The sequence below is a fragment of the Balaenoptera musculus genome, chromosome 12, assembly GCF_009873245.2.
Source record: "Balaenoptera musculus isolate JJ_BM4_2016_0621 chromosome 12, mBalMus1.pri.v3, whole genome shotgun sequence".
In the NCBI taxonomy this organism is placed as follows: Eukaryota; Metazoa; Chordata; class Mammalia; order Artiodactyla; family Balaenopteridae; genus Balaenoptera; species Balaenoptera musculus.
Genome location: NC_045796.1, coordinates 83976974 through 84001912, shown reverse-complemented (window position 1 = coordinate 84001912; position 24939 = coordinate 83976974). Strand labels below are relative to the sequence as shown.

The 24939-nt window shown below is 46.3% G+C and overlaps 1 protein-coding gene across 1 annotated transcript in view; it reads right to left on the bottom strand.

Annotated features, from left to right (window-relative positions):
- The window catches only part of B3GAT2 (beta-1,3-glucuronyltransferase 2), a 78095-nt gene that overhangs the window by 21834 nt on the left and 31322 nt on the right, over positions 1-24939 (bottom strand). The window contains exon 2 of the mRNA XM_036871270.1: positions 15881-16025. Within this exon, the coding sequence (XP_036727165.1) occupies positions 15881-16025 (145 nt within the window). The remainder of the gene's footprint in view (positions 1-15880; positions 16026-24939) is intronic.

Here is a 24939-nt window from a genome sequence, read left to right as displayed (position 1 = left end):
TTTCTAGTAGGTTGGTGGCAAAGAACCGAGGCATACTAACATCGAAGGTTCTGCAGAGGGGAAGGTAGTTCTATTGGCTCAACAAAGGACAAACACTGTATAAGTCCACTTATATGAGGAACACAGAATTGTCCAATTCATAGTGATAAGAAGGTAGAACAGTGGTTACCAGGGACTTGGAGGAGTGAGTGGGAAGTTACTGTTTAGTGTGGGGACAAAAAAAAAAATACGTCACCTGCCAAATCAGTAAACAACAAATGTTGCAGCCATGAAGCCATCAGCCACTACGGTTGCCCTGACACATACCCTGACGAAATTCAGGATGGAGAAAGACAGGATACTGGCCCTAGATAGTTAAGATGCATAAATATTAAAGGGAATAATTTCAACGAGCCCAGACTCTTGCATCTTCCCATACACAGAAAAGCACAAAATTCATTAACTTGCATTGTGTTTTTTGTGATTAGCAGTAATCTTTTGATGTTTGACTACTTTTTTTTTTTTTCCAGCAAAAATGCCTATATCTCCTGGCTCCTCTCTTACCTCTTCAGGACAGTCCCTCAGAGCCATCTGAGAGGTCAATTCCTGGGCTATAGTCTTCAATAATGTCCTCAAATAAAATATAACTCTCAACTTTTAGGTTGTGCTTTTTATGTCAGTCGACGAGTGGGTACAGAGTTTTGGTTTGTGAGGAGAAGTTCTAGAGATGGGCAGTGGTGAACACTTCACAACAGTGTGAATGTACTTGATGCCTCTGTATACTTAAACATGGTTAAAATGGTAAGTTTTATGTATATTTTACCACAATAAAAAAATAGATTAAACTTGCATTCCCAGTGAATACAGGCAGTCTTTATATTGTTAATGATGCTTTTCAGTTGTTATGATTTTCAAAACTACTCTCTGTGCTCAGGTCTAGACTTGCTTGACCAATGGAAGTGTCTTCTATGGAAATAATTTTATTAAGCATTCTCAAACCTTTCGTAGCATGGTGCTATCCTAGCTCAAACCCCCAGACTGACTCAAGGGGTGGCACTGAGGCAGGAGATAGATGGGCCCCAGGCTGAGCCCCTGTGGACCGATACTCCAAGAAGAAGATAACAGGAGGGTAATAGGAGAGGCTGGGTCCTGCCCAGGTAAGAGATAAAAGACCACATAGTCCTCATTCTTGAAGTCAGGAGACCTCCCCGACTGCACACGTGCAGAAAGGCTCCTTGAAGGTCAAAAGGGAGGCGGTGCCACCCCATAGTAAATGATGTCAACCTACCCATAGGCCTCTTCGCTAGAATCCATCTTGGCTAAAAGATGCTCATGCACACATGGGAGGACCCTGAGATAAACCAAATACAGACTCAGAACCAGGCAAAGCAAGATGATTGGCCAAAGGAAACCCAGAAGAAATGCCCCATAAAAGTGATTCAAACTGCCACGAGGGTGTGACTCTCTCTCCGAGTCCGCCCGTGTGTCTACCCACACGTACTGTACTTCTTTTTCTTGTTTCACTACTTTCCATCTTTGTGGGAATTCTCTTCTGCAAAGCCAAAGGGCCAGGGCATGTCACTGGCCACGGGTCTAGTGGCTACGATTCGGGGCTCTCACTGCCGCGACCCGACCTCAATCTCTGGCCGGGAACCGAAACCCTGCTTCAAGCCGCTGCAGGCCGAGGCCACCCGAGATCAGCATGGAAGGGATCCAGCCTACAGAATGGACTAGAATGAACCAGAGGAGGGAACATGCAGCTTCTGACCGCCTGCACCACTTTATAATCCCCTCAAGACTTAAACAAATATACACACCCCCCCACACCAGGCCTACACCCGGTGGTGATGGTTTAATAGATCAGCGATGGAGCCCAGGTTTCGGTATTTTTCCAAAGCTCCCTGGGTCACTCTGAGGTGTAGTCAGGCTGAGAACCACTGAAGGAGACCCTGCTTAGGGAGCGGTCTGGAGTATAGCTCATTATTCTCCCCTTAAAAAAAATCACAATTAGGAGAGAAGGGCAATGTGGTCTCAGAGGAACAAGAAGCTTGTAAAACTTGTAATTTTGATAATCCTTAAACCAGAAAAGGAAGACGAGTAAACATTCATGAATTCAGCAGACATTATTCCAGCTACAACGTCAGGAACAGGGCCGGGCCTGGAGGGGGCGGGGCGGCAGGCATCCCACGCGAGCGCCACCTTGAGGAGGAGCGCCTAAGTGCAGGGCTCTGGGGAGCACGCGGGATGCCCATCTACGCTGGAGGGAAAATCAGGAAAAACTTCCCAGAGAAAGTGATGCTGGCGCCACGAACGGGTCTTGAGGGGTGACAAGAAGCTAGCCAGGCAAACGTGAGAAGACAGAGACGATCTGTATTCTGGGCTGCGGGGTGGTACCAGCTTAGGGCGAAGCTCGGCGGATTTGAGATCAGGTGGGCTGAGGGCATTGGGTCTGGGGTGGAGGGAGAACCCAGCTGACTTTACCCTCTGAAGCCAGTCTCAGCAGGAGCCCCAGGTTAGCAGGGCAGAGCAACAGTCCTTAATTCTCATCATTTCCACCAACAGACTGTCTGCCTCTTTAACATATTCCATGTGAGAAGTACATCTATGGATGCTCTCAGGAAGGTCACAGTGGTAGAAAGGACATTCCCGCACCCCGCTGTGACCTGATTGGAAAACGTGAGAATCACCTTGTAAACCTTCCCCGGGAGCCATGGGTATTTGCGCAGAGAACAACGCTCCCTCTTCGCAGCGTGGGGTGGGGGTGGGGGGGGGGGCAGAGGCCACACCCAACACCTTGCAAATCTATCGATACATACTACAAATGGCATTTTCTTTTGAAAGCTCAATTGCTTTTTGTTTGTTTAGTTTTTCAGCTGGGGAATTACAAAAATGAGTCCATATCTGTTTCTAAATTCTTAAATGATCTTTCTAGGCTTGTTTTTCTCTCTCTGGGGGATATTTTCTCTAAAGTTAGGGCCAGTGTTTATCTCCACATGCCGTCCTGCACGCTGAGCCAATTCGCGGAATGAAAACGAACGCAGGTCCACCAGCCAGGGGAGAAAAGCAGCTCACCAAGGGCCCTGAGCAAGGAGTCCACATGGTCTTCAGTATTAACCTTCCAGGCGGATCTGAAACAGACACGCGGGTGCAGATTCAAACCTTCACGGAACAGCAGGAACTTCGCAGGTATCTCTTCTCCTTTCTGCCTCACCATAGCCCTCTCAGGGCAGCCGGTCTGATTCCTAATCCACAGGTGAGGAAACCAAGAAGTACAGCCTGCTGTGCCCAGGGGGGGCCCGGGGTCGGCGCCCCGCCCGCACAGATGCGACCCCACCGTGAGCGGAGTGGTCCCACACCCACGGCGCTGAGAGCATCCGGCTTCCTGGTCACCAGACATCCCGGTCGGCGGGTGTCTACAGTGTTGTAGCCTGTGCTCCGCGTGTGCTGTCTCATCCTGTGAAGAACCCCATGGACTCCGACCTGAGGAGGTAGAGGACAGCGGCTCAGATCGAGGGTCCAGTCCCTTGGCTGTAAGTGGGTGGGATGGGATTCAAAGCCGGGTGGCAGGGCCATCTCCGGAGCTGAGTCTGAACCCCGGTTCTACCGCTTAATTGCTGTGCAGCCTCGGACAAGTTACTCGGCCTCTCTGGGCCTCCATTTCCTTATATTTAAACGAGGATAATAATGCGAGCCGCGTGGAGTGAGGGTTCGATAAGCAAGCACCGAGAGCGCCTGAGGACGCCTGCCGCCCGGTAAAGGCTCAGTAAACAGTAATTACCGAGTCTGCGAACTACGCTGCCATCAGGGAAACCTTGTGGTTTTCAAAAGTCTTAGTCCTACAGGAACTAAGTCTTATTCCACTGAGATTTTGAAGGAAGTTACAATCTGCTCTGTTTGAAGTGAGATGGGGCGCCGGCATCCCTCTGCCCCCTCCCCCTGCAACCCCTCCCCCTCGTCCAGCCCCAATACGGCTGCCCCGTCCGCAGCTACCCCAGGAAAGGACCCTGATTACGGGCACACAGATGCCCCTTACCCCGCACGCCCACCTCTACCCGGCACGGTCATGCTGCCTGTGGAAAGCACTGAACAAGCCGCCGCAGTCAGCGAATGCCCGCAAGTCTCCAGGATATGCACCTCGCTCTGGGGATGGATAAGAAAAGGGCGCCAGGCTTCCGGCTGCCCTAACCTCCGCCACCATTCCTGCGGTTCTGCCTGCTGTCAGGACCAGCCGCTGCAGGGAGAGCCACACTGCACGACCTAAGGGCAGAGTCCCGCCTCGGTCTCCAGATCCTGCACCGAAAGGTACCATGGGACCCACTAAGTCACTCTGCTGAGAACATTCAATGACGCGCTAAAAACCGCACACAAATTACAGATGGCTCCCAAGTGGCAAGAAGGTCACTCTCCCCATTTTCTTGCAGTGTTTATATTCACCGAGCAAGGTCGAACTTTGTCAATTTTGGCTAAGCTCATTTGGCTTTGATCATCACCTGATCTGGGCTGGGCCAACGTTTGTTATTGCATCATCTATACCAAGTAAATTAACCCGGGCTAATGTCCTTGTCAACAAGTGCCAAGAGAAAGAAGGCCCTGCATGACGATTCTCTCCACCAAGCCCCCCGAGAGAGCTTTGGTGGTCCTCCTGTCATCCCTCGGCCCTCGTCAGGGGAACAGTCATCACTTATAATCATTTTAAATAAAAGGTCTGCCTGCTAAGCTGGGGTGGGGCAGAGACCCTGGTGCAGGGCAGTTCCTCGCCCACTGCAGGTGGGGGCAGGGCACGCAGGACCCCAAACTGAGGACGGAGCAGAGGCCGGGACACGGAGGCTTCTGCCCCTGCAGAGGCTGTGGTCAAGAGTCGCAGTTACAGAGGTACCACCGCTGCGGAAAGCACTGGAGCAGGAGAGCAGGAGTTTACAGGAGTGAATGACTGGCTAGGGGGCTATCTTGATCTGGGTGCCCGCAAAGCCTCTGCTGAAAGAGGGACCCTGAAGATGAGGACCAGAGGGTGAGCAGGGCTGAGATGAGGAAAGAACATTATGGGCAGGGGCGCCGTGTGGGCCCCGAGGTGGGGGGTAGGGTGTGTGGGAGCCCCGGAGGCCGAGCAGGGCTGGAGGAGGCCTTGGGGCAGGTGGGAGGGGGGGAGGGCAGGGGGGAGGGCCGGGGAGGGGAGGGGGGTTCCTTCCTTCACCCCATGAGCACAGGAGCAATGCTCTGCACGCCCCAGCTGAGCGGGGGGCAGTGGGGAGCAGTGTGGCCCCAGGAAGCCCGGGCAGGGCTGGGTCTCCCCTGAATCTGCAGGCCGGCAGGACAGCACACCCACAAACTTTAGTCCAGGGATGTGACCTTTTTCCCCCTAATATGCAGTTTTCTATTTTAAAACAACTACTCTTCTGGTCAACAGAATATTCTAATTACCCAAGATGACCATATTTTCTGCTCCTAAGTTACAACTCAAAGGTAACACAACAGGTCACACCAATTAAATCGACCCCAAATTAAAGGGACTCTATCTGCTGTCCCCATACCACTCAAGTGTTAAAAAGACCTAAATTTCTGACTTGTGAGCAGAATCTGAAACGGCTCGTTACAATTTCTAAGTCCCCGACAGCTGTCCTGTAAGAGCTGCCCTCGCCTTCCGTTCCCTCACCTCGGCCTCAGCGTCCTGCACCTGGATCCCAGCGGCCTCCAGGCCCCCCTCTGCCACGGTCCAGGCCCTACTCAGAACATTCCAGACTCCTCAAGGCCACAGAGATGAGGGCAGAGGTCTCCACCCCCCCCCAGTCAGGCCTCACCACCCGACCCCAGCTCCCTCTCCCTTAGAGCCACGGGTTCGCGGTCCTCCACGCCCACCCCGCTGCCCCGCCCTGGCCCGCGTGGAAGGCGCCCCTTAGACGTAAACCCAAAGCATCCACCTGCACCTCATCTTGTGTCTCGTGGGGAGCCGGTCACGGGCTGTCGCCCCATTCCCTCTGCTGGGCGCGCGCTGGGCGCAGCGGGCCCTGCACCCCCGACGGCCCTCTGCCCAGCAGCCTCCGGGGGACTCAGTGTCTTGTCACTTCTGCTCCGTGGACACCCTGCGGACGTCCGGCCCCCAACGCGCAGCCCTTCACCTTCCTGGGTCTTGTTTCCTCGTCCAACGTGGCTTGTCACGCGGAGGAAGAGGAGAATCTGCCCAGGTGAACGCGTCCATCTAAGGTCCCGAGTCCCCCTCGTTTCCTCTCCTCTGGGACTTGCAACACTTACCTCTTCTGCCTCAAAACCTCAACTTCTACTCTGTCGCTAAAGGAAAAAAAGAGAAAAGTTCTCCTTCCCCTCGGAACTGCTGCCGCCTCTCTGCCCTTCTCAACCCTGCCGCGAGCGCCCCCGGCCCTCCAGCCTCTCCGTGACGCCTCGCCCCGCCCGTGCCCACCGTCCACCCCGCTCCCCCAAAGGCCTCTCCTAAGTCATGCGTCTGATCGCTTCACTTTCCTGCTCTCACGCGTCTCCGGAGACTAGAAACTGCCACCCACTAGGGTCCGTGATGCGCCCTAAGGTGTGGGGAAGCTGCGGATGAACCGTGGGCGTCGTCAGCGGGGTGGCCCCCGTGCAGCGTTCCGGTCCTCAGAACCAGCACCTGCCGAGCTCAGCCCACCGCGGGCCGGGCAGGGGCCTCAGACGGCCCCACCCTTCCTAACACACGCCTCCGTGCCGCCCCCGCCCCCCGCCTCTGCAATCGCTGTCCCGCCAAAACGGCAGCCCTCAGGCCTCTCACGGATCAAACTGCCCTCCCTCTCTGCTCTGTCGGAAACCTGACGCTGCTCGGACGACCCTGCTGACCTTTCACTCCCCTTGCTGTCGGGCCTTTGTCCTCCCATATTGTCCCCCGTTCCAGGGAACAGTCTCCCAGCCGTCCGGCACTCTCCCCTCTCACCAGCCCCTCCTTGTCCACATCCGAGACACGAGGCGCCCGACAGCCGAGTTCACGACTCTCCACCTCTTCTCCAGGGACTGTGGTCACCCGTCCCCCCAACTCCTCCCTGTTGGGCCCCGCCCCCTTCCGGGGCTCCTCCCCCTGCAGCCCCACTCCGTGGCCGCTCCCAGGACGCACTCCGAGGCCACCCCCGGCCTCCCCGTGGGAGCGCATCCCTCCCCCCCCACCCCTCGTGGGAGCCACTCCATCCCCAGGGCTGCAACACGCCACCCACAGGACGCCAAGACCCTTGCTCCGTTCTGTAAGCCGCCCGTGATAAATAGTTTTATCACTGTATAGTCATGTCTCATCAGCCATGACAAAGTGACCCAGGACACCCCTTAACTCACCCTTTGCTTTTGAGGGTGAGAGTATTAGTAATGCGGAGACGGGAGCACTCTTCTTTACGACATCAAAGCGATCCTTTACTGAGCCTGGTAATAAAGTGTGTGCAGTCTTCGGGCCAGGTTCTTGGCAAGGAGCGTGTAAAACCCTTAAAACTTGCTGAGTGACAGGGGTGACTCTGCTATGCTAGTGAGGTAGCTCGAGGTGGACCCTACATGGCTTCAGGACGGGGGTGGGTACCAGAAGGACCAGCTTCAACCCAGCTTAAAGGGTTGGCGGCTTGCACCATCCCAGTCTCTGGGGAGGGACTGAACCCAAGCACGTGGCTCAATCACGCCTACAGGATGAAACCCCAATAAAAACTCTGAACACGAGAATTTGGTGGCGCTCCCTGGGTTCTGGACACATGAATGTGGTGGGAGTGTGATGCATCCTGATTCCACGTGGAAAAGGCACAGAAGCTCTTCCTTCTCTCCCAGACCTCACCCTGTGTGTCGCTTCACCGGCTGATGCTAATTTGTATCTTTTAAAATAACAAGTTGAAGGCTATCCTGAGTTCTGTGAGTCCTTCTATTAAATGATCAAACCTGAGAGGAAAACATCAAACTTATAGCCCATTGATCAGAAGTGCAGATGGCCTGGGGATGCCCAAAGTGGAGCTGGTGTCTGAAGGAAGGGGACCATGCCCTCTAACTTGTGGGGTCTGGGCCAGCTCTGGGTGGTTAGGGCCAGAGCTGAACTGTAGTACACCCGGTTGGATTTTTACCAGAATAAAGTCCCTACAGCGTGCCAGGGACTCAACTGGAAACGGTACGTACTTCACATAGGGAGCGTAGTGCCCTGCCTGCCACCCCCCAGAGCTAAGAATACGGTGCATGCAAATGTTGAAAACTCAAAATAAGTATCTCAGCCTTAAGTTCTGAATTTTATCAAATCTACACCTCCAAGCGAGGCTGAAGATTACTTTAAGCTCGGTTCTTTTGAGCAATGGTTCTTATTGACACCTCATTGGAAGCAGCCAAAGTGAGTCTGTCACTTGAAAGCAACTCCCTAAAAACTAAAACTAAAAACTTTGTGTGCACTGCCTTGCTTTCAGGCACTGAGAACTAGCCAGTGGCCAGATGCCTGGGGTGTTGGAATTAAAGCCCGAGGCACAGGCTAGTGTAGACAGTCCCAGGGCTCACTGGCTTGGCAGAGTGGGGTGGCCACTGACGAACTGCTGAAGCCAACAGCACGCCACAGCCAGGGCAAGGGCTGCCTCTGACGCCGTCTTTCTATCCTGTGGGTGAGCATCTTAGTTCTTGTTTCAATAGGAATCATTAGAATTTTAAAAATTATGTCCCCATGCAAGAGGGATAATCATGACTTCTGCCACTACCACTGTGCGTACAAGAAAACTTCAGGACCAGGTTTTCTCATCTCAGAGCAAAACTCACATCTGTGGTGTTCAGTGTGGCAAAATAAAGACAGACACGGAGTCAAACTCCACAAACGACATGAAACATTCCAGTTCCGATGCCTGATATGCAAATAAGCTTCTGGTGGGGGCTAGGCTGTGGCTTCACAGAAATACCAACAGGACAGACCCCGAGGGGCTTCTGCTAAATGTATGTTCAACCCCCCAAAGCAAGACAGCTGTGGAAATGCTATGCATGGGAACTTTAAGTTCATGTTTCTTTTTTTTTTTAAAGAAATATGTATGATTTTATTTATCTTTTTGTTTAAGAAATACTTTCTTTTCTTTTTTTATTGAACTATAGTTGATGGATAGTATTATGTTAGTCTCAGGCATACTACATAATAATTTGATATCTGCATAACTTATGAAATGATCACCACAATAAGCCTAATAATCATCTGTCCTCAAAGTTATTACAATATTACTGACAATATTCCTTATGCTGTATATTATATCCCCATGGCTTATTCATTTTATAACTAGAGAACTGTACCTCTTAATCCCCTTCACCTGTTTTGCCCACCTCCCACCTCCTCCCTTCTGGCAACTACCTGTATGTTCTTTGTATCTATTAGGATGTTTGCATTTCGTTATGTTTTGTTTAGATTCCACATATAAGTGAGGTCATATGGTATGGCTATCTCTAACTTATTTCACTTAGCCTTATACCCTCTACATCCATACATGTTGTCACAAAGGCAAGATTTCATTTTTGATGGCATCTTTAGGATTTTCTATATATAGTATCATGTCATCTGCAAACAGTGACAGTTTTACTTCTCCCTTTCCAGTTTGGATTCCCTTTATTTCTTTTTCTTGTCTAACTGCTGTGGCTAGGACTTCCAATACTATGTTGATGAGTATGGCCATTCTTGTCTTACTCCTGATCTTAGAGGAAATGCTTTAAGCTTTTCACCATTGAGTATTATGGCTGTGCTTTTGTTGTATGTGGCCTTTATTATATTGAGGTATGTTCCCTCGCTACCAACTTTGTTGAGAGTTTTTATCATAAGTGAATGTTGAATTCTGTCAAAAGCTTTTTCTGCATCTATTGAGATGATATGATTTTTATTCTTCAGTTTGTTAATGTGGTGTATCACATTGACTGATTTGTGGCTATTGAACCATCCTTGCATCACTGGGAAAAATCGCATTTGATCATGGAGTATGATCATTTTAATATATTGTTGAATTCAGTTTGCTAATATTTTGTTGAGATTTCTGCATTTATGTCCATCAGTAATATCGGCCTGTAAATTTCTTTCCCCTTCCTTCCTCCCTCCCTCCTTCCCTTCTTTCCTTCCTTCCTTCCTTCCTCTCTTTGTGTCGGTGGTGTCTTTGTCTGGTATCAGAATGATGGTGGTCTCATAAAACAAGTTTGGAAGCATTCCTTCCTCTTCATAATTTTGGAATAGTGTGAGAAGAACAGGTATTAACTCCTCTTTAAATTTTTGGTAGAATTCACCTATGAAGCTGTTTGGTCATGGACTTTTGCTTGTTGGGAGTTTTTAACTTACTGATTCAAGTTTATTAGTGGGAATTTGTCTGCTATATTTTCTATTTCTTCCTGGTTCAGTCTTGAGAGATTGTACATTTTTAGGAATTTATCCATTTCTTCTAGGTTGTCCATTTTATTGGCATATAATTTTTTGTAGTAATGTCTTATAACCCTTTGTATTTCTGTGGTGTTGGTTGTAAGGTCTCCTCTTTCAGTTATGATTTTATTTATTTGGGCCGCCTCTTTTTTTCTTGATGAGTCTGGCTAAAGCTTTATCAATTTGCTTATCTTTTCAAAATACCATTCTTAGTTTCATTGATCTTTTCTATTTTTTTTCCTAGTCTCTGTTTCATTTATTTCTACCCTGATCTTTATCATTTCTTCAACTAAATTTTAGTTTTGTTTGTTCTTCTCTTTCTAGTTCCTTTAGGTGATATGTTAGATTGTTTATGTGGGATTTTTCTTGTTTCCTAAGGTGGGCCTGTATCCCTATAATCTTCCCTCTTAGAACTGCTTTTGCTGTGTCCCATAGATTTTGGTACTTTATGTTTCCATTTTCATTTGTCTCCAGGTATTTTTGGATTTCCTCTGTGATTTCTCCAAGACCCATTGGTTACTTAGTAGCATGTTGTTTAGTTTCCACATGTTTGTGTTTCTTGCATTTTTTCTTGTACTTGATTTCTAGTCTCATAGTGTGTGGTCAGAAAAGATGCTTGATATGATTTCAATTTTCTTACATTTATTGAGACTTGTTTTGTAGCTATCATGTTCTCTATCCTGGAGAATGTTCCATGTGCACTTGAAAAAAATGTGTATTTTGCTGTTTTTGAATGAAATGTTCTCTATATATCTATTAATTCTATCTGCTTTAATGTGTCATTTATAAATTTATTTATTTATTTATTTTGGCTGTGTTGGGTCTTCATTTCTGTGTGAGGGCTTTCTCCAGTTGTGGCGAGCGGGGGCCACTCTTCATTGCAGTGTGCGGGCCTCTCACTGTCGCGGCCTCTCCTGTTGCGGAGCACAGGCTCCAGACGCGCAGGTTCAGTAGTTGTGGCTCACGGGCTTAGCTGCTCCGCGGCATGTGGGATCCTCCCAGACCAGGGCTTGAACCCATGTCCCCTGCATTGGCAGGCAGATTCTTAACCACTGCGCCACCAGGGAAGCCCTAATGTGTCATTTAAAGCCAGTTTTCATTATTGATTTTCTGTCTAGATGATCTGCCCACTGATGTTAATAGGGCATTAAAGTTTCTACTAATATTACTATCATTCTTCTCCCTTTATGTTTGTTAATATCTGCTTCATGTATTTAGGTACTTATAACGGGTGCATATACATTACAATTGTTGTTGTTGGATTCATCAATTCTTGTTGGATTGATCCCTTTATCTATATCTATAATATTCTTCTTTGTCTCGTTACTTCTTTGTTTTCAAGTCTTCCATCTGATGTAAGCATTGCTATCCCCGCTTTTCATTTCCATTTACATGAAATACCTTTTCCATCCCATCACATTCAGTTTTCATGTGTCTTTAGATCCGAAGTGAATTTCTTGTAGGTAGCATATATATGGGTCTTGTTTTTTACCCATTCGGCTCCTCTGTGTCCTTTGATTGGAGCATGTAGTCCATTTACATTTAGTGTAATTATTTTACATCTTTTTGTTTGTGTATTTCTTAACTACTTTGGTGGATACAGATGATTCTATACTTTTGTCTTTTAACCTTCCTACTAGCTTTATAAGTGGCTGACCTACTACATTTACTATATGTTTGCTTTTACCAGTGAGATTTTTCCTTCTGTAATTTTCAAATTTCTAGTTGTGGTCTTTTCTTTTCTGTTTAAAGAAGTCCCTTTAACATATCTTGTAAACCTAGTTAGTGGTGCTGAACTCCTTTAGCTTTTGCTTACCTTTAAAACTCCATCTTTTCAATCTGAATGATAACCTTGTCAGGTAGAGTATTCCTGGTTGGAGGTTTTTTCCTTTCATCACTTTGCATATGTACGGCTACTCCCTACTGGCCATCAGAGTTTCTGCTAAAAAGACAGCTGACTGTCTTATTCCCTTGCATTTAACTAGTTGCTTTTGCTGCTTTTAAGATTCTCTCTTTAATAATTGCCATTTTGATTATAAGGTGTCTTGGTGTGGACCTCATTGGGTTCACCTCTTTTGGGACTCTCTGTGATTCCTGGACCTGGATATCTGTTTCCTTCCCCAGGTTAGGAAAGTTTTCAGCTATTTTTTTCTCCAAATAAGTTATCTGCCCCTTTCTCTCTCTCTTCTCCTTCTGGCACCCCTATAATGAAAATGTTAGTACACTTGATGTTGTTCCAGAGATCTCTTAAACTATCCTAATTTTTAAAATTCTTTTTCCTTTTCTCTATTCAGCTTGGTTGATTTCCACTACTCTGTCTTCCAGATCACTGATCTGTTCCTCTATATCATCTAATCTACTGTTGATTCCTCCTAGTGTATTTTTTTATTTCAGTTATGTATTCTTAAATTCTGTTTCATTCTTATTTATATTTTCTAGCTCCTTGTTGAAATTCTCACCATGTTCATTCATTCCTCTCCTAAGTTTGGTGAGCATGTTTATAATTATCACCTTGAACTTTTTATCAGGTAAATTGCTTATCTCTACTTTGTTTAGTTCTTTTTCTGAGGTTATCTTGTTCCTTCATTTGGAACATATTCCTCTGTCTCCTCATTTTGCCCAATTTTGTTTGCTTTTATGTGTTAGGTGGGTCAGTTACATTTCCCAATCCTGGGGAAGTGGCCTCATGCAGAAGATGTCCTATGAAGCCCAGCAGCCCCTTCCCCTCTCATCTACAGAGTTACATGCTTTAGGGGTGCCCCCCCTGTGGGCTGCATGCATCCTTCTGCTGTGGCCGGGCTGGCTACTGTGGGTGTGATGGTAGCGGGCCTGGGCCCTGGCCTGGTTGGCTGCGAGGCCGTTGCTCTTGCAGGGATGCAGGCCTGCTGGAGGGCGGGGTAGCATTCTCACATGGTTGGCTGCACATACCGTGTGGGCCTCCAGGCTGGTGCTTGCCCGCTGGAGGGCAGAGCTAGGTCCCCATGAGGCTGTCAGTTTCATGTTTTTTAATCAGTTTGTGGCAGTCCAAGCGAGACGCAGGCTCCAATGCAGTCCCCTCACTCAACCATCAGAACCACTTTTAAAGCAGTGATCCTCAGGCTTTCCTGGGTACAGCAGGGAAATGGGCTTCCAGCTTTCTACTCTCTAGAGATTGTGAGTGTATGTGTGTCTGTGTGTGTCTCTTGAAAATGAGGTGGGAAGTACCATTTGTACATGAACATCCAAAAGGCCCGTTCTCTCTTCCCACTAAGAATAAATGAATCATATGGAATCTAAACAAAGCTGTAAAATTTCAAGTTTTAGAATGAGAACAAACTGCTCAAAGTCAGATCTTTCTTATCAACCAAATCCCTCTCACTTAAAGGCTTCCAAAAATATCAATAATTTACTGAAAACTAATTTGCAAAGCAAATTCACGTGTAAAGAAAATAATTCAGCGTTTCAAAAGTTGTTTTCTTTGAGACAGAAATTTTATTCCTATTTTAAAATAAGGATAATTAATAAAAACAAGCAAATCATATTTTACAATAGGTCTTATATTATGCTTTGAAAATATATTAAAGTGCTTTAAAAAATCCAAACATCAGTCATGTCATGGAGAAAAGTTTCCCAGAGATTCTGGCAGTGAACGAGTATCAAATATCTTGTCACCAGTCAGGCCTAATTCACAAAACCCATGTGCCTTTCTTGAATTTTAGATATATCTATTTGGATCCAAATTCTGGGGGGAACAATGCAAAATACTCGATGGGTTTACTGGATACTTGATCATCTGCATAAAGTTCTTACAGCAAAATCCAGAAAGACGTATCTATGTTACCCTCACCTTGAAGTTAGCTTGAAGGGTGATGGGCAGAGATCCCATGTGGGAGACTTGAACTCCTGGGGGCCATAAGGACCAAACATCTGCCGGCTGGCTGCGTTAGCAGTCACACCCTCGCTTAGAATCCACGGACCTGGACTTTTCTTTGAGCTTCCCAAGATGGGAAGCCAGGGAAAGGAAGAATTCATTAGCGAAGACCTCAGTGGTCATTCACGCTACTGCCTCATTCTACACGAAGAAACCAAGTCCCAGAGAAGCACAAGATGTTGCCTAATGTTCCTCAAGATTTCTGCTCACACTTAACACTTCTGAGCAGCAAAAAACTTGATTTTCAAGACACGTTATGGTCGGCCTTATAGTTTCAGACTTGATTGAGGCGACACCTCTTTTGAGAATCCTCGTCACCTTCCAAATACAGCTGACCTGCCTGTCTGTGTGCCTTCAGGAAGATTCTTTGGTTGAGATGCCAGCTCAGCTCCGTGGCTGCAAGAACTGGGGACCGAGGAATAAGGCTTGGGTTGGAAGACGGACAGAGAGGTCAGGACGGAAGGAGGGGGCCTGGGAGGGGGAGGGGAAGGGTCAGAGATCTAGACCATCCTTGGGTCAGAGACCATGACACACAATCCCGCAAAGTTGGCACTCAGGAAATGCTGTTAAATGTTGAGTTAAAATACCCTAGTTGGTCTTCTCCCATGAAGTGGGGCAGCAGACCGGCCATCCCCAAAGCCTTCCCCAGCAGCTTTTACTTCTAGCGCTCTTCATAACCTCGCTCCCTCAAATTTACAGTATTGTCAGAATAAACGTGATGAAGCCAGTCAGAACACAGCCTCCATCCCATCACAATTCCGAGCAGTGCTTCTGACTACAGCTGGGAAATAGCACACAAAAAGACTGGCCACGCACAGGCTGGCAGGCAGACAGAGCTCTGTTTCGGCGCTGAGATGGATGAGATCAATTTTGAAGCTTCTCTGCCTTCATCTTCTAGGTTACAGACATCAGTGATTTTAGCGATTTTTTTTCTCTTTTGCCTCCAAAGACTCATGTTTCAAACCGCATCGTTCCACAGTTATCACAGGCATCATTTTATATAACCCCCAGAGAATGAGTCACTTTATGATAAAGCAGCATTTTAGAATTTGTGGTCTACAGTAGGTTTTATTCAATTTAGTTGGTTGGTCAGAGAGTAAAAACTTTGAAAGACAGGTATACTCAACATTAATACCTGTTTGAAAAACCAGTAATCCAATTTTTATATTTTCACTCTTAAATGTATCAATAAGCATCAAAATGATTAGCCTGCCTATACCATATCACTGTTAAATTTATCAGTACGCATGTGAAACATTACAACCAGTCGGACTTGTAGAGCGAGGCATGGACAGGTGCAGGCTGTAGAGCCCTGGGAGGCCGGGGCCAGGTCTGTTCCTCACCGCCCAGCTCCCCGCCGCCCAGCCCAGCACCTGGATGAAGGGATGGCTGCGAGGACAGGTGACAAATGGAATGGAATGAGTGTTTCCTAATCACTCCCCAAATCAATTTCCCCTTGAATCACCCAACCAGCCTGCTTTGAAGGTTTAAACAGTTCATCTGCTGAACATAACACAATGTAGGGTTTAACCAAAGCGGTCTCTCAAAGCGTCCTGCCTGCAGTCCAGTTACACACGGGGGGTGGGGGGGGCTGGCGGGAACAACCCGGCCGGAGCAAACCCCACGATCTACGCGCTCACCTGCCATATCGATGGCAAAAGGCCTGTCTGCTCTCCAGCCGGTGTACCAGCCGACGACCTTCCCGTTTTCCACCAACGGACGTTCATAGCGCCGCCCGCCAACCAGGCCCACTGGCCACACAGAGACCTTGCGCGTTGTTCGCATCTACAAAAGGGCAAAGAGATGTAGTTGAAGCTTCCTTAGGGGAAGGAACCTGAACGAGGAAAGGAATGTGAGCCACAGCAGAAACGGGGGGAGTGGAGATTTCTGAAAGGTGAAGGTTTCCGAGCGGAACCAGAACCCTCCTGCTGGCAGACTGTTCCCCGGTTCCCTGCCATGTGGCTGCCTGGTGCCACTGCCCTGTGCTGTCACGGACTCGGCCAGGGGCTCAGGGCTGAGAGATAAAGTGGGTCCACGTCCGAACATCGCTCGTTGGAAGCTGAGCTGTGACCATCAAATACTGTCTATCTGTCTCAAAGCTGGATCTTCAGCTACGCTCGGTCCCTCCGTAAGCGAGGAGGCTGACTGCTCCTTAGGGAACCTTATTACTCAGCAAGAGCAGCAATTCCTCTCAGAGGAGCCACAGGGGTTGCCTGTCTCTGATTTTTTTTTTACTGTTACAGACACAGAGAGATCTTGTCTGGGGACATTCATAACGGGATCCAGATACAGAACAGACACCAGGCGCCCTCCGGACTGACAGAAGGAAAAATGTCCCCTAAATTCGCCTGCCTTTCAAAGGCGATCGGGCCAAATTAGAGAGGAAAGGCCCACACGGGCGGCTGGAATCTCTGGTCCTCGCCAGGTACATGCTCTTAAAGACAGCCCTCAACCGGAAGTTATCTCCTGGATTTCTTTAAGGGGAAAGACATGTTGATACACAACATTGTAAAGCAACTATACTCCAATACAAATTAAAAAACAAAAAAAGCAAAAACAAACAAAGACACGTTGCTATCAAAGCTGGCCTCTAGCAGGTAGCACTTTGGGGGAAAACCATCATGGTCACCACCACCTCCTTCTGGGACACGTGCTGGGGCCAAGTCAGCCCAAGTGGCGCCTTTCTGCAAACTAGAAAGAGCTGCCCCTTTCTCAGGTGGACACACCCATGCCGGGGCCCCTGGCTTGGCCATCAAAACACAGGCTGGATCTCAGCAGTGTCTACTCTCCCAGCTGGGTGTGCCTCACCGCTGCACCAGGCGGACCCGTTGTTGGGATCGTTATAATTTCAACACCAATGCTCGACCTTTTATTTGCTATAGAACTGGGTCATGGTCAGTTAACCAATGATTAAAATAAAGGTTATCAATCAAGGAATTATTTAATGAAAGGAAGAAAAATTATATTCTTGGCAAAGATTTTCAAGTACAATTCAAATTAAAAGTTATACTACTGTATTAATGAAAATATAACTCGAAGCTCCCATTTAGCAAGTATCCCAACTTTACTTATTTATTAATATCCCACTTCACTCCAAAGAGCAGATTTTAGAGCATGAAGCAATCCAGGTAACGAAGATCCCATTCTATTGGTCTTCCACAAATCTGAAATGACTGTTTTTTACAGTCTATCACTTTTTCAGTAAATTAATCACCAATGCCTTGTGCTAGCCCATACTAACTTAAATTTTTAAAAAAAGTGCTACTGAAAAAACGAAAAATGCTACTGAGGTATAACTGACTACAGAAAAGAATTAACAGTCCTGAGACTATGATTTTCAGAAAAGCCTGCTTATAAGCTGGCCCTTGGCTGGCACCTGGGAATCTGGCTTTTGAAGCAGTTCCTACGTTGATAAGGTTGTTTTGCCCGCCTGGGCCACTGAACACGTTTTCTTTTTGGGCATCTGAAATACTGGTGGGCAGAGGTGCCTATGTGACCAGCCCCCAGTAAAAACCCTGAAACTGAAATGGGTTTCAGTGGACATAACCACTGTACCTCCATAGTTACAGCTTTGCTGCTGGAGGGAAGGTGTGCTCTGCGGTCCCTCATGGGGGGCAGCGGACACAGGAAGTGGCACACGGATTCCTCCAGACCCTTCCTCATGTCTTTCCCTCACTGATGTGCCTACGGATCCTTACTGCATCCCGGTGACACATCCTTTCCACAAGGACAATACATTCTGGGTGCTAGGGGTCCCAGTAAATCACCAAGCATGTGGGCAGTCTTAGGGACCCCTGAAAGGATAAAATGCATGTTTTTAAGCATAAAATTTGATACACTTTGACCTATGTAAATGGCCATGAACACATGGCCAAAATGAAGATAATAAACATATCCATAACCCCAAAGTTTCCTTGTGCTGTTTTTTAAAGCCATCCCTCTTACGTTCTCCACATCCCCTAACCCCAGGCAACCGCTGATCTCCACAGAATTTTATATGAATGGAATCATATGGTATATACTGTTTTTTTTTAATCTGGCTTCTTTCACTTAGAATAACGATATGGAGATTCAGGCAGGCTACAATGTGTATCAGCAGTTCATTCCTTCCCATTGCTGAGTAGTATTCTATTGCATGGATGTATGGGTGTGCCACAGTCTTGTTTTGTTTTTTTAAATCCATTTACCTATTGACGGACTTTTGGGTTTTTTCAAGCCTCTGGATATTACAGATGAAGCCGTTATGAACATCAGTGTATGAGTCTATGCAAACTTCATTATTTTTGGATAAATACCTAAGAGTGGAATGCCTAGATCACATGGTACGGGTACATTTAACTTTTTAAGAAACTGCCAAATTATTTTCCAAAGTGGTTGTACCGTTTTACAATCCCGCCAGCAGTGAGAGTTCCAATCACTCCACATCCTCACCAAGACTTGGTGTGGCTGGTGTTTCATTTTAGCCATTCTAATAGGTATTAGTAGTATGTCACTGTGGTTTTAGTTTGCATTTTCCTAATGACTCATTATGTTGAGTATTTTTTCATGTGCTTATAAGCCATATGGCATTGCTTCTTTGGTGAAGTATTTGTTCCAATCTTTTGCCTACTTTTAAAATTGTTTATTTCTTTCCTATTGTGTTTTGAGAGGTATTTATATAGTCTGCATACAAATCCTTTTCTCAGATATGTGACATAAATATTTTCTCCTTGTCTGTGGCTCATCTCTTCTTTTCTTTCTTTTCTTAATTGGGGTATAGTTACTTTACAGTGTTGTGTTAGTTTCTGCTGTACAACGAAGTGAATCAGCTATATGTATACCTATATCTCCTCCCTCTTGGGAGATATGGCTCATCTTTGGAAGGATAGACACTTTTAATGTTGATGAAGTCCAGTGCATCCATTTGTTCTTCATGAATAATGCTGTTGGTGTCATATCTGAGATATTGTTGCCTAACCCACAGTTTTCTTCTCCTTTCTAGAAGTTATTATGGATTTAGGTCTTATATTTAATTATGATCTATTTTGAGTTAATTTTGTGTATGTGATGTGAGGGACTGAAATTCTTCTTCTTCTTTTTTTGCACGTGGATATCCAATTGTTCCAACTGTAGCTAATTGTCCCAGAACTACAGAACAGCCTTTGTACCTTTGTCAAAAGTCAGTGGCCACATACGTGTGAGTCTACTTCTGGACGTTCTCCCTGACCCACTGGTCTACTTGGTGATCTAATGCTAATACCACACTGTTTTGATTTACTGTGGTTTTATGACAACCGCTGTAACCAGGTGGTGTGAGTCCTCCATCTCTGTTCTTCTTCATCAGAGTTGTTTTGACTATTTCCATATGAGTTTCAGAGTCAGTCTGTAAATTCTGGCAAATTTTGATCAGGACTGCATCAAATCTATATAACAATTCAGTGAGGACTGACAACGTAGCAATATGGAGTCTTCTAATCCATGAACATAGTCTCTCTCTCTCCAGTTATTTAGATCTTTCATTTCTCTCAGCAAGGTTTTGGAGATTTAATTTTGAATCAGTATTAACATTTAATGCTTTTGTGTCCTAGATCTTTGCCATAGGTGGGAAAAAAGCCAGAAATTTTATTAAAAATTTCACAAAAATACAGCCCTCTCCTCAACTCACTCCACCCCTGTTCCCTCACACACTGCAGAAAATGAAAAATTGCCATTTTTTGGTTTGATATCTCAAATATGCCAAACATACTGAGAAACCAAGTTAAATCTAGTACATGGTTTTCTTACAGTGACAGAATGGCCTTGTATCTAACAAGGTACTGAAAATAGTGCTGTGTCCTTTTTTTGATATTTCCTTAAAATGCCTATGGTTTTTCAGCTCCTAAACTGCTTTTTCCTGGCGCACTAAATTTTCACATCTGAAAAGCTGGTAAGCAGACCTCATCTCAGACCTGGGTAACCTCTTGAGAATGCATAGGTTGTGCCTGCATACAGCAGGTGCCCAAACATTCTTGATAAGTGTGTAAGCACCACGTGGTACCTGAGACCTGAGCCACATGTAGCAAGCAATCAGGATGCTGTGTTGTGAAGGGGCACCTCACAGGCAAGAGGAGGACAGACAGGAAAAGAACAGAAGGAAAGGGGAAACAGGAAAAGAGAAATTCCCTTACAGAGGAGAACACACAGAACTGTGGGAGTGCTCCTACTGGGAAAAGCAAACATGGCCAGACGTGTTTGGTGCCTGGCTCTTCACTTAAGTAGGGCCGTGAAAGACACGTAGGATTTTCCCCACAGACTACAGATTGGCCTAGGGTTCCGGGTAATGAGATGCATCAAAGAAGCAACACTTCACGCTTCTGTGCCAGTTTCATGCTAGAACATGTAGGTTTTATTTAGCATGCTCCAAATTTCTGAGAGCAGCTCAGAGTGAACATTTGTTCATGTTTTATTTTTTCAGAGGGTCGGGTGCTAAAGGAAATGCAATGACTATTTGAATGCAGGTGATGTGGCAGGATTATGTTTCCAAGTATGCTACATTTTTAAAAGTCTGTCATTTAAATACAGGCAGCCCGTCACATCCGCGGGTTCCACATCCTTTACACTATCCGCGGTTGGTTGAATCTGCAGATGCGGAACCTGCAGATACAGAGGGCTCAGGACGGGACTTGGGCAGGTACTAAAATCCGATGGGACTTGGATTTTGGTACCCCCAGCGGGTCCTGGAACCAATTTCCCATGGATACCTAGGGATGACTGTAGTTTAAAACTTCAGAAAGATCCAGATGCCCCTGCCGTGTATGCACGGCTCTGAGATTCAGTGTGGAATCCTTCATTCCAGAGTTAGACACACAGCCCCTCGGCACATGACCACTACACTACACAGAGTGTGCCCGGCATTTCAAAGGAAAATAGCACAGCCGTTTACAGAACTTCTGCTCGTCACCCCTGGGATCCATCCTTTGTCCTGTGTCCTTTTCTCTCCATCTATGCTCTTTAAGGATTCCTAAGCAGCCTCCTTCTTTTCTGAGAGGGGGAAACGTAACAATGACTGTTACTATTAAAAGTCAAAGCACTTCCCTATAACTAAAATATTCTCCATATTTAAAAGCTTTGTTACTTTCTTAGCACAAAACAGCAGTTACGTCACAGACACATCTTCCGGTGCCCGGTGTGAGCTCGGGTCTAAAACTGAGGAGTAAAGCACTGGATGTTAAGATGAAGAGGAAGCAATTCACGTATTGATAGGACAATATTAGGACCAGTTCCGGCCCCCAAAGGCATCCTCTTCCTATTTATTCAACGCTAGAGTCATACTCTGTCACTTACTCCTCCCGCTGTGACCCCCGGTGAAGTGGATAGGACTCACAAGCCCAAATCACAGGCAGATCCAATGGCCAAAAGGACCACGAGATGCATGTGGTACATCTCCATGCTCCTCCAGGCTACATGCCTTTTAAACTCCCCCCAGGGCAGGTGGTGCCGGTCTGTCTGCATCTTCTCCAGGAAAGCAGGTCGGCAGGGAACTGCTGTGCACTCCTGGGTCTGGTGATTCTTACCAACAACCCGCTCCTGTTTCTTTAGCCAACGTTTTTCCTGCAGCTTTAAGCTGCATGGCTTTGGCCCCTCTCTGGGAGACGGCTAGCGGCCAGCGTTCCATGACTGGAACGTTTCAGAAGATCACACGTATGTGATCATCAGAATGCCCTTAGAGTAAAACAGAAAAAGTTAAACAAATGCCTTTTAGCTTCCTTTAAGACCTACCAGTAGGTGAAATCTTGTTTTATTTTTTCCAAAGGGAAATGAACAAACTCCTTGATCTTAGGAAATATAAAATGCCATAGGCAACCTCAAGGAGCAGAATTACAATAAAGAAGTTTACATTTGGTATCCTCCTTTTTAAACTAATAATTTCAGTGGCAAAAAAAAACACCCCAAACCCAAAACAAAAAAAGTCACCCTCAGTGGGGCAGGATCCAGTGAGCTAAAGACGGAAAGGAAAGAGCAGTGCAAATATGATGGAGCACAGAGTGAGGACTTGGAGCGCAGGGTCTTTTCCAATATTATTGTGCATAAACATCTGGTATTTTCCAACACAGAAGCTAGCTACGTTTATATGATCCAACACACCCATACATTTTCTGTGGAACAAGTCTGAAAATTAACATCATGCCTGCTTTCTCTCTTGCATCTGATTCAGCATCCATTTCCCTCAACTAATTGTTACTTGGCTCAGTGCTATTCACTCCACACAGTGTCCTTCACGTAACTGTACATTGCCCTGGATTTTTTTTTTTTTTGATTTCCATACACAACCATTTCCAGAGCATGAACTTCTGAGGGGCAGAAGCTAATTACTTAAAGGAGCTAAGAATTCTAGAAGCAGAAACGTCCCTAATGTTATATTCTCAACTCTTCTCCTGTGTCACTGGGTAGAAGACCTAGAAGACCATGCCTCACATTTCTTCCATACCTCTTGTATCTTTTCACGAAATACTGATCATATACCTAACGTGTGTCCAGTGCTAGCCCCTGAGCAGGTCAGACAAGGTCCTTGCCTACGAAGCCAACATTCCGGAAAAGAAAAAGCAGCAACACAACCAACTGCAAGATGAGCTACTTAAAGTCGATGCTGATAATCAGGGCTGTAAGGGAAGCAGATGGTGCCATGAGGCATGTTGCAGAGGCTTTGACCTGATCTGGGACCGGCTGAGGCTTCCCTGAGGACATTGACCTGAGCGAAGTCTAAAGCATGAGAAGCACTGACCACTGCGGAGAGGAAGAACAAAGACCTTCCAGGAAGAAAGCAACTCAAGTGCTCCAGGCCCTGGACAGGAGCGTTCCACTGCATTCCTTAATAAAAAATAGATCCATTTTGGACAGTGGCTGCTGGGAGCCAGGTTTCTCTCCATTGGAGTGAGAACTTACCGATAAGCAAAAGAGAAGGCTAGCGCCATCCATGTGGTTACGGATGAGTGTTGGAGACATCAGCATGAACTCATGTTTAGCTTGATACAGAGATGGTTATATGCATAGATATGTGTGCATACACATGTTGGTCAGTACACACACCTACTTCCTTGCTCTGTCAGCTGAGGGGGCCTAGAAGCAGTGACACTCCAGCAGCAATGAGCCCACCTGGCCCCAGATCTTGGTTCCTAACACTGTGCTCTAATAAAGGGAACCAGAGCTACTCGGAGAAGCAGCTGATTCCAGGGCTGGGGCAGAAACTATACAAGATGATCCCGGGGTATCTTTAGAGCCAGAAAGTAAGGAAGCACTCAAAAACACACACACAAAAACACACATTGATGGGGGCATACAAAAAGGCCCACGGGAGTCTACCAAATAGCCAAAGCTGGAACAATTTGAGCAACAAAATTAGATTACAGACTAAAGTAGAAAATAAACACCAAACACCAATATGATCGAAGTATATAAACAAATGCTTGAATAAATAAGCCAATGGGGAATACACAAACTTCCCGTGCAAGAAGAATTCCAAATAATGAATGTAGGTAACCCTCCTCCCACCCAAGGAGGTAGAGCTAACTCCCCACTCCTTGGGTGTGGGCTGCATAGTAATTTCATTCTAGAGACAACAGTATGGAAGAAACTTTACAGTGGAGGAACCTCAAAGTTACCATGCACAGTTTTAAGTCATGTTGACAGTATGCACCCTTGATGTGCTGTGCTGAAAATGGCACTTTCCCTCTGTGGTGTTTTCTAACCTGTGTGGTTCTTTTCTTTCCTTTCCTTTTCTTTCCTTCCTTCCTCCCTTTCTTTCGTTCTTTCCTTTTTTCTAAATTAATTTTTATTGGGGTATGGTTGCTTTAGGTTCTTTCTAATAAAAGGAACCAGGGCTCCTTGGAGAAATGGCCGATGCTAGGACAGAGATGGAAAATAAACAATATGAGCCTAAATCATCCTGTAGTGCCAGAAAGTAAGGAGGGCTTTATAAAGTAAACAAAGACCTCACACAAACCCACATTGCTGAGGGTCCGTGAAAAGAACACAGCCAACTGAAAGAGCTCCCAGCGGCCAGAGCCAGAACAATGTGAGCTATAAACTAATGCTGAGAGTATGTACCTTTGACCTGATATTATGAAAATGGCACTTTTCTTTCCCCAAGCCCATAACCACATTCTAATCATGAGAAAAACCTCAGAAAAACTCCAACAGAGTGGCATGCTACAATATACCTGACCAGGACTCTTCCAAATTGCCAAGGTCATCAAAAATAAGGAAAATCGGAGAAACTGTCCCAGCCAAAGAGGAACCTATAGAGACATGATGACTAAACGCAATGTGGTGCCCAGAATAGGATCCTGGAACAGAAAAAGGACACCAGGTAGTAAACACTAAGGACATGTGAATAAAGAACTGACTTTAGCTAATACTGATTCATTCATTATAACACATGTAACATATAAATATCAATGTATAATATCAACAGTGGAAACTGGGTGTGAGGTGTACGGGAACTTTCTAGTATTTTCTCAGTTCTTCTGTAAATCTAAAACTGTATTAAAAATAGAGGGGCTTCCCTGGTGGCGCAGTGGTTAAGAATCTGCCTGCCAATGCACGGGACATGGGTTCGAGCCCTGGTCTGGGAAGATCCCACATGCCGCGGAGCAACTAAGCCTGTGCACCACAACTACTGAGCCCGCGAGCCACAACTACTGAGCCCGCATGCCACAACTACTAAAGCCCAGGTGCTCTAGGG